Genomic DNA, 12933 nt, shown 5'->3' on the forward strand with positions numbered 1-12933 from the left:
TTTGTTGAAAATTTTCTGTACAAGCCTGGCAATGTTCAGGGAAAACTAAAGTAACATTATCAGGGTCAAGTTCAAGATTAGTGCTTAACCCCAAACTCCATACTCTATAACTGATTTACTGCAAATAAGACATGCAAGGCTTTTCTTAAAATTTCTACTGAAGTGTTTTGTTTTTTTTTAAACACTGCTGAATCTGCATCAAGTTACACAAACTTCCTTATAAAAAAGTGTCTGTGACAGACATAATTAATGAACCCTTTCCTGAGAAATACATTTTAAAATATGGGTAATCATTGTATATATCCTTAGTTGTGGTTGCCAATGCAAATGAGTCAGAGGATTTGCTTCAGACACTGAGTTAACTGTGTGACTCTACAGCGGGAAATGCCATTGGAGAGAACTTGCTGACCTCACAGTTGAAAAAACCATTTAAAAGATGTGGAAACCAGATGTTTCAGTCACATTTCAGCCTCTGTTCTGAGAATTTATCCTGAGCAGCCCCGAATAGGCTATTACTTCTCTACAATTGAGATATGGTTATCTTAATTTACCTATTTGTCTTGCTGTGGGAAGAGGCTCATGGATGGGGATTCAAGAACGGAATTTTTCATAACTCCATATGGCTCGGTAAGAAACTTTACTCATTGAGATGTTTTATTGAGAATGTCACTTCTTTGAATTTATGGAGCGGTGCATCAGAGCAGTAAATTTTTCTGCTCTGTTCAAGCCTGATATTTTCAACGAAAATGCTTAAGAAAGATAGCTATTGGAATGCATCTATCATTTTTTAAAAAGCGTTCCTGCCTTCTAAATTTAAAAATATCTTTTTATAAAGTAAACTGTTCAGTAGAAAGTAGAGGTTAATATTTATATTCCATAAAAAATATATTAAAAAATTTTTAAGTAGATGTAGGGTATTGTGGGGAATGTTTCTTTAACAAAAACAACAATATATTATTTTGTTTTTATTTCAATGCATCTGCAGTCAGATTTGATAGCAGGTAATTATAACAGAATCATAACAGATAAGTTGGAATATACAATAATTTTATGATCATTGCTCCATGTACTGTGACCTGTAGTGTATATCTTGCTTTTTCCAAACATCTTCTGACTAGTTTGACAAAGTCAGCTTGTAATAAAGAAAAAAATATAAAAGGCCTCTATTTCTGAATGCATTCTTACTTTGATTCCTTTTGTTCAAGTTATCCATATAATTTTCTACTGTTTTTGCTAGACAAGGAAAGTTTTGTAGTTGTTATTTTGTTCTGTTAAATGTAAAGAATGACATGGACCCAACTGTGAATATAAACAAGAGACCAAAAAGCCAAATACTGAAAACCCAAAATACTCTTTATAGCACTCGACACAATGCTTTAATTCTCATAATGCAAATTAATATGGCTTTATGTTTGTTCATCACTATGTTTGATACTGAAAAAAAAATTGAATTTCTCAAGCAGAAAATTGAGGGATTCTTGTGTAAAGCAAAGAAATAAAAAGAAAGCAAAATTAACCTATATCCTGGTTTCATGCTTGCTAAGCAGCACACAGTTGTAGAATATTTTTCTTGCAACATGTTTCTCTCTGGTAATAACTGCGGCCATGCGGATTTCATTAAAAAGCTTGATTTGTAATGCTGCCTCTTTTCAGCCTGAGCCAGTGAATTACTTTTGTGTACAGTGAGGTCCATTTGGCCAAGATGGGGCCTGAGATTTACTAGAGGAATGAACAAGTCTCTGTTTATTTTCACCATACATAATCAAACTTAGGACATATAAATATTTGTCAGAAATGAAAAAGATTGTCATGAAACTAGTAAGAATTAAACCCATATGGATGAACTTTGAAATGTTATAAAACTCTCTAACGATCAAGTAATTTGGAGCTGTTGTTTTGTTTAAGTAATGTTGCATATTATAAACATATAAGCCTAGATAATAGAAGTTTTGTCCTAGAGGTAGAGAGGAGCAAAGCCAAGTGTTTGTTAATAGTATGCTGCAAACCTGGGGCTGGGGGTAATTGCACATTGCTTCAATCTGGGACAAATTATTGACCAGTCAGCCTAGCACAAATTGTTTACAGTTGGTTAAATCAATGTAGTAATAAAAAACGATTTCAGGAGGAAAGAGAGTTGGATTCAAAGGCAGGAATCTGCTAGCAACTCCCAAGAACGAGGTACTTTAAACTCAGTCTCAGTTCCACATTGATAAAATGAGAATGTTGAAATAGAGGACCTCTAAGGTTTCTTTTTAACTCTGGTATCATAAGTTGAACCATCCTAAAACGGGGACCATCTGCACTTGCACTGCACCCTAGTGCCCAAGTTGCTTGAGAACAGGACTTGAACCAGGGCACCTAAGAAAGTACCTCATGGTATACGCTCAAAACAACCAGATTGGAAACTAGTGAAAGTTTAGGTAATGAGGCTTTACAATATGAAGGACACTTGAGCAATAGGCAACTTTCAAAGGGGAAAATAACTTTGATGTTCCCTGTGTTTTCTGACCTATAAATATCAGATTGAGTAAGGTCCTCAGTGATGGGCCTTTACCATATAATGTATAAAAAGAAGATCACTTGGAGTCCAGAAAAACAGGGAGAATGCCAAGCAGCATCTCCTATTGAACCGTGGCACTGTCAATTTCAGCTTGGGGAGGAGAGCAAGGAACGACATTTCCAATATTGCTGGATCCATGTCTCCGCATGCAAAAGAATGTATGTTCTCATTAGAAATGGTCTTAATGGTGGCTGATTGCACAAGTCAGGGTATAAGGACAGAACCATAATCTGACAGTCTGCATAGAACTATTAGAGCTGTTATGATTATTGTCCTGGGAATCTTTTCACATTGTTTCCATGGCAAAATGCACTCCAAAATCAAAACAATCAATTTAAACAGTGATCTACTGAGACACAACTCATGTATGATTTAACACTATCTAAAATATGTTGGAACAAATGTGAACTAAAAAAGACAAAATAAAGAACTTAGGAACGGGTAGTTAGGTGTGTCCAGGTTTTTCTCTGTTGTGTTTGAATCTAGTTTCCTTTTCTTTATTGCAATATTTGTTTGCTTTGGATTTCTTCAAACTTTTCCTCAGTTTTTAATCATAACAGCTCTAATAGTTCTATGTAACTTCTCAATTATATTGCATTAGTAATTTTCCTCAACTGGCTATTTTAGCTTATTTTTCTCCATCATTGTGAGTCTACATAATGGATCAATTTTCATTGGTTTCTTTTGACTTTACCACCTTTTTCCCCATATTAGTTACCCTTCTAAGTTTTATATGACTTAAAGCCAAAAAGAAAAAAAAAAAGTCAAAACTAAATCACCTTTGGTAGCATAGGAATACAATGTCGTATGAAAACTTTCAAGCTATCAGTTCAGAAACATAGTTTAGCCTCAGGTTCCTGTCTATGCCCCCAGATTTCCCTAAAATTCCCCTCATTCAAAGCTTTCTAATAATGAAAACTTAGCTGCCCAAAGTGGCTGACCCAGGGAAACCTTTGGCATGAACAATAGCTGATGTAATCTTCCAGCTAAGGCCACAAAACTTCCCTTGTTCCACGAGAATAAATAATAGTGCACTTAATGACATCTTGTGAATTCACAGAACAAGCAGCAGGTGTATACCACAGAGAAGCGCGGTCCGGCAAATACAAGCTCACCTACGCAGAAGCAAAGGCGGTGTGTGAATATGAAGGTGGACGTCTCGCCACCTACAAGCAGCTAGAGGCAGCGAGAAAAATCGGTAACAAATTTGACAACGACTTTCCTTCTTTTTCACCCTTGGGTGAAAAAATGTTCCACCTTTTCTGTAACCCCTTAATGAGACTTCTCTCTCCACCCCTACCGATAGTTTGCTAAGCCCCCGTGAAGTCTCCGCCCCTTGGCTTTCCTCATCTTCTCTGCCTAGAGCTAGGGTAAGGTTCCTAGTACTAACAACTTATTTGGGGTTACAGCCCATTGTGAGCTAATAAACAAAAGTTAAAAGAAAACGAAGACATTATTTCCATATCATTTAAGTTCCTCATTAATTTTAATGTCATTACTATTCATTTTTAATATTATTCTGTCTCTTGACCTCTGATTATGGGCTTCTGCAGCTGTTAGATGATGTTACTACTACATTGAATCTTATAAGGAAATTTACTTGGTAGAAGAAATACTGGATTTAGTGTTTTTTTCTTTCAAATTTTTTTCTTTTCTTTTTTCTTTTCCTTTTCGTTTATTTTTGCATTAAGTGGGAGAATACATTTGTACTTCAGGATCAAAAGCTATGAGGAAAAAGAGGATAAACAAGTTATAAGATGTCAGGAAAAAGGAACTAGAAAGATGATATCAGGAGACCTGGTGAAAAACCCAGTAATTTACTAGTGCAATTTGTTTCTTTATTCAAAAAAAAAAAAAAAAAGAAAAAAATTGGCTGCTACCATTTCTTTTGGACTTTCAGGAAAATCTAAAAGGCCACCCTATTTGGAACTCTTCTCTAGTGAAGGAACCCCTTTGCTAATAGGGAAATATCTGGCGAAGCTTATTCTATTATTATAATACTCAAGACAAAAATAAAGATGTTTTCTAAAATGCCCCAAAGTCTCCCCAGATAACTACTCAGCCACTGGGCTATGTGTGAAATGATGCATACAAAGGCCAGAGCCACTACTAGCTGTCCTGTAATTCTAGCAAAATTGTTCTTGAATGGCATTGGCAAATATTTAAACAACTTCTGAAGTTGAGCAAGAAAAACAGGGCTAAGACTTTGTTTGAAATTTATGAGTGCTTTTATCCCTCTTCAAATTTTTTAAAATATTAGTAACGTCTTAATTGATTCTGAAATAGAATATAATTAAATTATCATTTAAAAAAATTTTTTTTCAGAATTGATGGTAATTTTAGAAATTATTTCATTGCACTAGATAGGTCATTGGCGAAAAGAAACCAGCTCTGAATTTGGATTGTTTTTATACCCCATGATATTATGATTTCTAGTTCATCAGCATCTTTTGTTTTTTTCAAGTGAGATGTCATTTTCTAGTAAAAGTCAGATATTGTATTTTATGTGTTCCAATTCTATTTTATTTTTTTAAGAAAACAATTTTTCCCCTTTTACATGGGTTTGGGCAGCTAAGAAACCATCACTGTATGAAGGTGCCATCTTTGTTAAGATGACCTCTCAGCTGAATGAATTTACCAGTTAAGCCTACAGCCCTTTGATTCTCTTACAGGATTTCATGTCTGCGCTGCTGGGTGGATGGCCAAGGGCAGAGTCGGATACCCCATTGTGAAGCCAGGGCCCAACTGTGGATTTGGAAAAACTGGTGTTATTGATTATGGAGTTCGTCTCAATAAGAGTGAAAGATGGGACGCCTATTGCTACAACCCACATGGTTTGTTAAAAAAAATAATATTACACTTTGCAAAAATGGTTACATGTTACTATGAGGCTGTTAAAAAGATATAGCTTCTTTTTCCGGAGATAAATTAATTTAATGATGATAATTACTAATAACTACCATTCACAGAGTAATTATCGTTGTGCCAGACACTGACTTATGTTCCTTCAACTACACTGTCACTCATAGTTACAACTCTGCAAGGAATTATTGTTACATTCATTTTAGCAATCAAGAAACCAAGAGTTTAAGAGCTTAAGTAACTTACCCAATATTAAACAGACAATACTTAGTAGGCAGATAGGATAGTGAATTCAGGTCTTTTCTGTGACAGAGAACTTCCGGACCACAAGGGAGAAAAAAGCAGATTATGAATATGTCACAGTTAATTAACTAAGACAATAAAGTGATGCTACCAAATGTTAGCTGTTCAAAATTATCCCTTTGATAGAATGGAGAAAAGGAGACAATAAACAAATTCCCTAATTTATTTTTGTGCATAAATTATTTAATTTCCAAACTGAGCAACTCTCACTCTGTGGTTTGTTTTAACAATTATATATTAGATATACTAGTTATTATTATATGTATATTTTTATTTATATTCTTTTTCCATGGTTGATCGTAGCTAGGATAACTTTAAAGGAAAAATTAGCTCATTATAATTACTATAAAGAGTTACTCCTTGATCATGTTTGTGAAGAAAAAGATAAACTGTTCTTTTTTTTGGATGCATTTCCTCTAGGATAATATTACAAAGTGTCACAATGTGTTTACTAAGTCTTTCCTCACATTTATGATCATAAACATCCTCAGGTGGTGTCCCATTTGGATCTACTTCGTAAGAAAGTCCATAACGATAGGAGACAATAGTGAAGTTCTAGCATATTATTATAGAATTTATTTTTTAGTGTTATTAACCACTGGAGAACAGTTTCTCATGCTTGTAACTAATCTATATCTCAAAATAATGTGTATTCCAAGTAGAAAAGAATTTTGCCTACAGCTATCACCTATTTCCACTTAAGACAAAATATGAATAAATACTTACACTACATCTATATAGGACTATAACTTCCAAATCAATTTGACATACTTTAAGCCTGTACAGTACTATACTATATCTAGTCCTATATTTAGTCATTGTTAATAATTCATAACCCTTCTTTTCCTCTATGTCTTCCTTTCTTCCTTTTTCTTCAATATATTTATATAGGCAACTCTCTTTTAACTCTCAAGAGTAACATTTATTTCCGAATATATTCTCTGATTCTTCTTTTGCTTGACAAACTATTAGATTGTTTCCATAAGTCAAAGTCTAGGGGAGATGAAGAGGTGCTGATGGAAAGGTTCTTACAGTATTCCATTGCCCTTTTGTAAGAATACTTCTTAATTTATGAATTTTTATTAACTTCTTTTGTTTATCATAGAAGCTGACTACTTTTTACTCTGGAGATATGTGTACAGAATCCTGGGAAACTTGTTCTTATTCAATTTTCAGCTTACTTTTGAATTTGTTGATATGTTGATGATTTAGGATTTTTTTAACCAGCTGGGGACTGAGGACTACCAGAACTAGCTTTGGGAGAACAACAACTAATTAAAAATAATTGGAATGAAAAAAATCATAACAATATCAGAAAAAATAAAGCAATCATTACTAATTACTCAATATCATCAAATTAGAGCTGACTGAAGTAAGAAGAATAAGGTCATTAAGAAGTGTTCAGAAGTAAACTTGCTCATTCAAGTTCTGAACGTATAACATGATGTTGACTATCTTTCATATGAATGTTTTTTAACCACTTAACATTTCTCAGGGACCCAGTCAACTTTGTGAATCTGTCATTTTCATTTTCTAAATAAATAAGAGATGAGGCAATAACTATATGTAACAAAATATAGAGCTAAATAGATGTAGCTAAATAGACGATCAAAATAGTTCAATATTTGAATTTTTTTCCTAATTTAATGATGATGTACACAACAAAAAAAGAGTATTATAGGACAGAGCAAGTCACTTCAAAATCTGGCACCATACATACTTATATACACGTTTAAACCATGTATCACATAAATTTTAATAATATAATAAGAATAGTTTACATTTTATATAATGTCTTTAAGTTATCTTCTATATTTTATCCTCAGAATAATCCTATGAAGGAACTAATAAATTATATTTATTTCACCAATGAAGAAACTGGGATATAGAGTTGTCACAGACTAGATCCCTGACCTTTTGTCTCTCCCCAGACTAAGACCCTGTTCTGCCCTGGGGAGATAAGCTTCCTTAACTTCTATGACTTTAAGGATTCAAATGAAAAATTTTATAATAATTTTTTAAAGGAGAATATTCTTGTAAAAAGCTTCTAATTAATAAAATGAAAAATATCTTTGAATGCTACCCAGAATCAGCACTACCACCACCACTCAGATAAATTTTGAGTTTCCAGGTCATTTTTTTTTAAAGACACTAGACACTTATTTGATATGGATGGAATTAAAATTAACCAGGGCCCTTTCATAGCTTCTCTCTAGGTCCTACTACAAATCACTGGTTCTGGCAGAGGTTATTTGTTTGTTCTTATAACAGGTTATATGGCACAACATAAATATATAAAATAAAAAATGACATAAAAAATAAACAAACATGAATATCTTGACCGGATCCTCAAATATTAGAATTAAGATGTTAGTTTAAAACCAGTAAAAAGAGTACAGAATAATTATCAATGATTCCTTTTAACTGTATTAGAGTGACTTTCAAGGTCTCTTGTAATTCTGAAATTCTATAATGATTTTCCAAACAGAATTTACTGGACTCATTATTCTAAGTGTTTAAGTCCCTGAAGACAGTGGTGACACCACAGAACAAAATCACTGCCATCTTGACTCAACTGTTAGTAACAGGGGTATATGTATTTGTCAAAACATGTGGAAGCGTACATATAAAACTTGTGCATTCTATGCTTAGAAGACAAAAAGAAGTGAAAAAAAAAATGTAACCAGGAGCACAATCAATTAAATTACTATTTTTTCTTGCTATTTTACTTTTTAAAAATTTTACACGTCTATGTTTAGAGAATTGAGCTACTATTGAGGAAAAAATACATTTATTCTTTAACTGTAAGTATACATTATATGCTATAGATGCTGTGTATTAAGCCATTTTTCACTCTTTCATAAAAAGATGAAACATTAAGAAATGAATATCATTTTAAAGTAGGAATAATATTTTTTCTAATGTTTTCTTATCTTTTTTTTTTTCTATTTTAGCAAAGGAATGTGGTGGTGTCTTTACAGATCCAAAGCGAATTTTTAAATCTCCAGGCTTCCCAAATGAGTATGATGATAACCAAATCTGCTACTGGCACATTAGACTCAAGTATGGTCAACGTATTCACCTGAGTTTTTTGGACTTTGACCTTGAAGATGACCCAGCTTGCTTGGCTGACTATGTCGAAATATATGACAGTTATGATGATATCCATGGCTTTGTGGGAAGGTACGTATTGTTTCCTCATACCAGAGTTAAAGGAACAGTCAATATTTTGATGTTTCTTTAGTTTCCCCTAACTGTTCCTACAATATTGACTTTCTAGTATTTCTAGTCTCCTGCAACACCATATTCTATTATAACTAAGATTTTCCTTAGCATGTTAAACCATAATCAACTACTACTTGTTATTAAAAAAGTGATGGCTGCCTTTTGATTATTAAGTTGTAACAATTAATTAAATAGTCTATTTATAAAGACTTCAAGATTGATCAATAGCAGGAGGAAGAAAGATGTGTGAAATGGGAAATTTGTTAGGGTTTGTAAGTGTTCTAATTTCTGTCAATTTCCTAAAAAGAATTATAAATTCAGTAATTACTGCCTTTCTTCTGTGTACAAAGCATTGTGCTAAGCTTTATGGATGTAAGGTAAATAAGCAAAGTAGAGCCCCTTCTTTCATACAATTTAGCTAAACCTACAATGGGTTCTTCTTAAAAAATAGCTTTCTTTGCCATAAAAATCAAGTGCTCCTTTTCTCAAAATTTTTCCTTTGTTTTTTCAACATGCTGGGACACAAAATTTTTCTCTTCCTACCTTAAATCTTTAATGTAGTTTAAATTTTGAGAGCTTTACAAAATATTGCAAATTAAAGAGTGTGCAATCAGGTGTTTTATATATTCAAGTCCCCACTTAATAATGTATCTTCTAGACTACCCATTATCTATAGACTATCAGTTATCATGCTCTATTATCCATGGCAGTAATTTAATGAAGGAAATGGTAGTAGGAACAATTAAAAATGACAGACTCAACAGTTTTTATGTTGATTTTGTAATGTGTAATTAAATACAAAGAAAAACAAAGGCATTTCTTGCAATAAATGAACAACAGTTAAGGGAGGGAGAGTGTTTCTTGCTTTGTTTTGGTTTGTTCTTTGACTGAGACTATTGCTATAAAAAAAATTTCAAAAAGTTTTAAAAATAGTTTGAAGAACACATGAAGTGAGTTGATAGAATTAAGAATAAAGCAGTTTTTGAAATAACGGACCTCCTACCTTGGAAATTAAGATGATGTTTTTATTCTACACCTAATTTTAAAACTTACAGCCCTAGATAAAATCACAAACTATTTGCAAAAGGTTTTTAACAGGTTATTTGCTAATTATTTAATTTATATTTTGTGATTTACCTTAAGAATAGACTTACCCTGCCCCCAACACACACTTTAAGACATGATTCAGATAAAAATCAAAATCCTCTTTTATCTTGTCTACAAAAGAGCATCCAGTCTAAGAAAAAGTCTCATAAGAGTTTATTTGAGCCAAACTGACAACAATTGCCAGGAAGCAAAATCTCGACAATCGAGAAAATGCTCTAAAGAATAGTAGTTTTACAACTGATTTTATACATTAGACTCAAAGGAGGAGACATAAAGAGGTTACATGAAATGTATTGGTGGTAGATTAGGGAGGCGGGAGAAAGGAAAGTTGGGAAAGCTGAGGTTGGATAAAAGGTAAAACAGTGACACACATACTTGGTGGGTATGCATAGTTGATAATTAACAATTACAGCACATAGAGATGGAACAAGATAACAATGAGGGGCTCTGTGTTCTTGTCCTCTGGTGGGAAGTTGTACCCTGAGGGGTCTGGAAAAGATTACTCTGACATTCCAAGGTTTGTTATCTTAGATGCAAAAAGACAATAAACAGGCTCACTTAAGGTAAAGATTGACCTTTGTCAAGGAAGCTACAGGCCAAGGATGTGGCTACCCTCCATGACGCACGTTTAATTAGGAATTTTTATGTTCATATCATCCTATGTGATTACTTTCGGTCTCTGAGTTGTGAGGCTCACTGTGCAAGCCCTTTCTTCATCCACAATCAATAATGTCCAGTATCATTTTCCACGTTTAAATTAGTCTACTCTAGAATTCACAATATTAATACCACTGACCATACACCCATTCCTTCAACTATGAAGAAAACTTTATGAGATTAATCAGAAACAAATTTTGAATTTTTCCAAATAGATTCAAATTGTCTACTACACAAATAGTTTTATAGGTACACAGAGTAGAAATGCCACATATCCTTTCTTAAGAATCTCATTAAAATCGTGAAGTTATCTCAAACAATGTTTTAACCTCTTCTCCCTTACTAATTGAAGTTAAAAAACAAACAATAAAACATCATAAAATAATAGGAAAAGAATCCATTATTAGGGGACATAAAGCACTTTGTCGGTAAGAGCTACTTGTAATAGCTGTATAATATTCATTCACGTGACCTCTCTTTTTTAAAATCCCCTTTTAGATACTGCGGAGATGAGCTCCCAGAAGACATCATTAGTACAGGTAATGGCTCTAAATTGAGGGGCAAAACTAGGATTTCTTTTCCCAATGTCAATGAAAGTAGAGAACCCAATAATTTACTTATTAAAGTTGAGAGAACTGAGGACAGATGTAGCTTGCTAGGTTGTAAAATTCAAAGAAATGTTTATTTATTCTTAAATAAAAATTTATGACAACTCCTTGCACAAAAATGTATAAACTCTTATCATTTGCAGGATATGCAGTTTGAGATAGTCTCAAATCTGCAAATCCATGAACATTGCTGTTGCTTATGATTTCCATAAATGTAATAAAAGGCCAAAATTTTTCATGGATAAAGAATTGAAGTAATTTATAAAGTTGTTAAAAATACCCTCTGTCACTGAACAAATTTTACATATTATTTGTTGCATTTTTACCTTAGTATATCATTCCCCAGAAAGAGTTGTAAAGAACGCAGTTCTGTGAGATGTTTTCAACAGGTGTTACATTAGAAATGGGCTCTAAGGTCAAGTAAATTTGGGTAACTTTGGGTTAAATAATGTTAAACAGGTTTCTTTACTGGAAATTGTCAGAGAGCTTTTAATATGTTAATTATTCATAGTATATCTCAAAAGAGTTCCCAAGTCTTGGCAATGGTTCCCAAGTCTTTTTCCTTTTGCAAATTATTTTCTGCAACTTTATCCCATGAAATGTACCTCAAGAAATGCCCTTGTAGTAGCATAAATTTATCTCAATAAGCAATACCACTGCTATTGCCCCAAACTGCTCTTTTCTGGCTAAGAACTTTATTTTCTTAGATGTCTTCATTTTTTCTTTTTATTTTCGTCACCAGTACTGGTAGTTGGCATTCTTACTTGCTCTATTTTTCCTCCAAGTCATAAAATTATCACAATGCTTATGCAACTAAAAACAAAAAAGCACCTTGAACTGCAACTTCTAAGCAGTCCTTAAGCTCAAATACTACCAGCTAAATTACTCCCACACCGTAGCCTTGCAGTGCACGCAATTCTCATTTATGCATCATTACAAGAGATGGAACTACTTGTTCAATTCTTGAATAATTAATGCTTAAAACTTATTCATTCAATTCCCTGTTAAAATCTCCCTGGGAACCATAACCTATTAAACCTTTTGTTTATCTCTTATTCTTTTCTAGAGGACATATATATGTTAACAGAAAGTTAAAAGAAGACATCTTATGAGCTGTAGGAGGTAGTTGAGGGATGAGAACACTATAAAAAAAAAAAGAGAGAGAGTCAAAGGAAGGCTAAAACTTGACATTTTTATCAGCTAAATTGAGGGAGAGTAATATCTTTGTTCTTTTGTATCTTTCTCCTCTCCAGGAAATGTCATGACCTTGAAGTTTCTAAGTGATGCTTCAGTGACAGCAGGAGGTTTCCAAATCAAATATGTTGCAGTGGATCCTCTATCGAAATCTAGTCAAGGCAAAAATACGAGTATTACTACTGGAAATAAAAACTTTTTAGCTGGAAGATTTAGCCATTTATAAAACAAAAAAGGACATTTGATATTTATGTTTGTATCTTTTGGAAACCCTTGGATCTCACTTTTATATTATTATTATTTATTATTTTTTCTAAATGTGAATATCTGATAATTTTGAGAAAATTGGAAAATACAGAAAACTTAAATGAGAGAATAAAATCTCTAAAGATTTCACTGCATAAAAATAACAAGTGT

At 33.0% G+C, this 12933-nt stretch overlaps 1 protein-coding gene across 1 annotated transcript; it reads left to right on the plus strand.

The window, feature by feature from the left end:
- Window positions 1-463: 463 nt before the first annotated feature.
- TNFAIP6 (TNF alpha induced protein 6) lies at window positions 464-12866 on the plus strand. The gene is made up of 6 exons (XM_006921064.3): window positions 464-627; window positions 3621-3758; window positions 5233-5394; window positions 8680-8908; window positions 11213-11253; window positions 12576-12866. The coding sequence occupies exons 1-6, from the start codon at window positions 534-536 to the stop codon at window positions 12740-12742; spliced, it is 831 nt and encodes a 276-aa protein (XP_006921126.1). The 5' UTR covers window positions 464-533; the 3' UTR covers window positions 12743-12866.
- The last annotated feature ends 67 nt before the right edge of the window (window positions 12867-12933 follow it).

The sequence above is a fragment of the Pteropus alecto genome, unplaced genomic scaffold (genome assembly GCF_000325575.1).
Source record: "Pteropus alecto unplaced genomic scaffold, ASM32557v1 scaffold3, whole genome shotgun sequence".
In the NCBI taxonomy this organism is placed as follows: domain Eukaryota; kingdom Metazoa; phylum Chordata; class Mammalia; order Chiroptera; family Pteropodidae; genus Pteropus; species Pteropus alecto.

Bases quoted from the DNA above. Each gene is read 5' to 3' on its own strand.
- TNFAIP6 (XM_006921064.3), top strand. From the start codon at position 534: ATGGTTATCTTAATTTACCTATTTGTCTTGCTGTGGGAAGAGGCTCAT. The intron at 628-3,620 runs GTAAGAAACTTT...GTGAATTCACAG, and splicing joins TCATAACTCCATATGGCTCG to AACAAGCAGCAGGTGTATAC. The intron at 5,395-8,679 runs GTTTGTTAAAAA...TTTCTATTTTAG, and splicing joins CTATTGCTACAACCCACATG to CAAAGGAATGTGGTGGTGTC.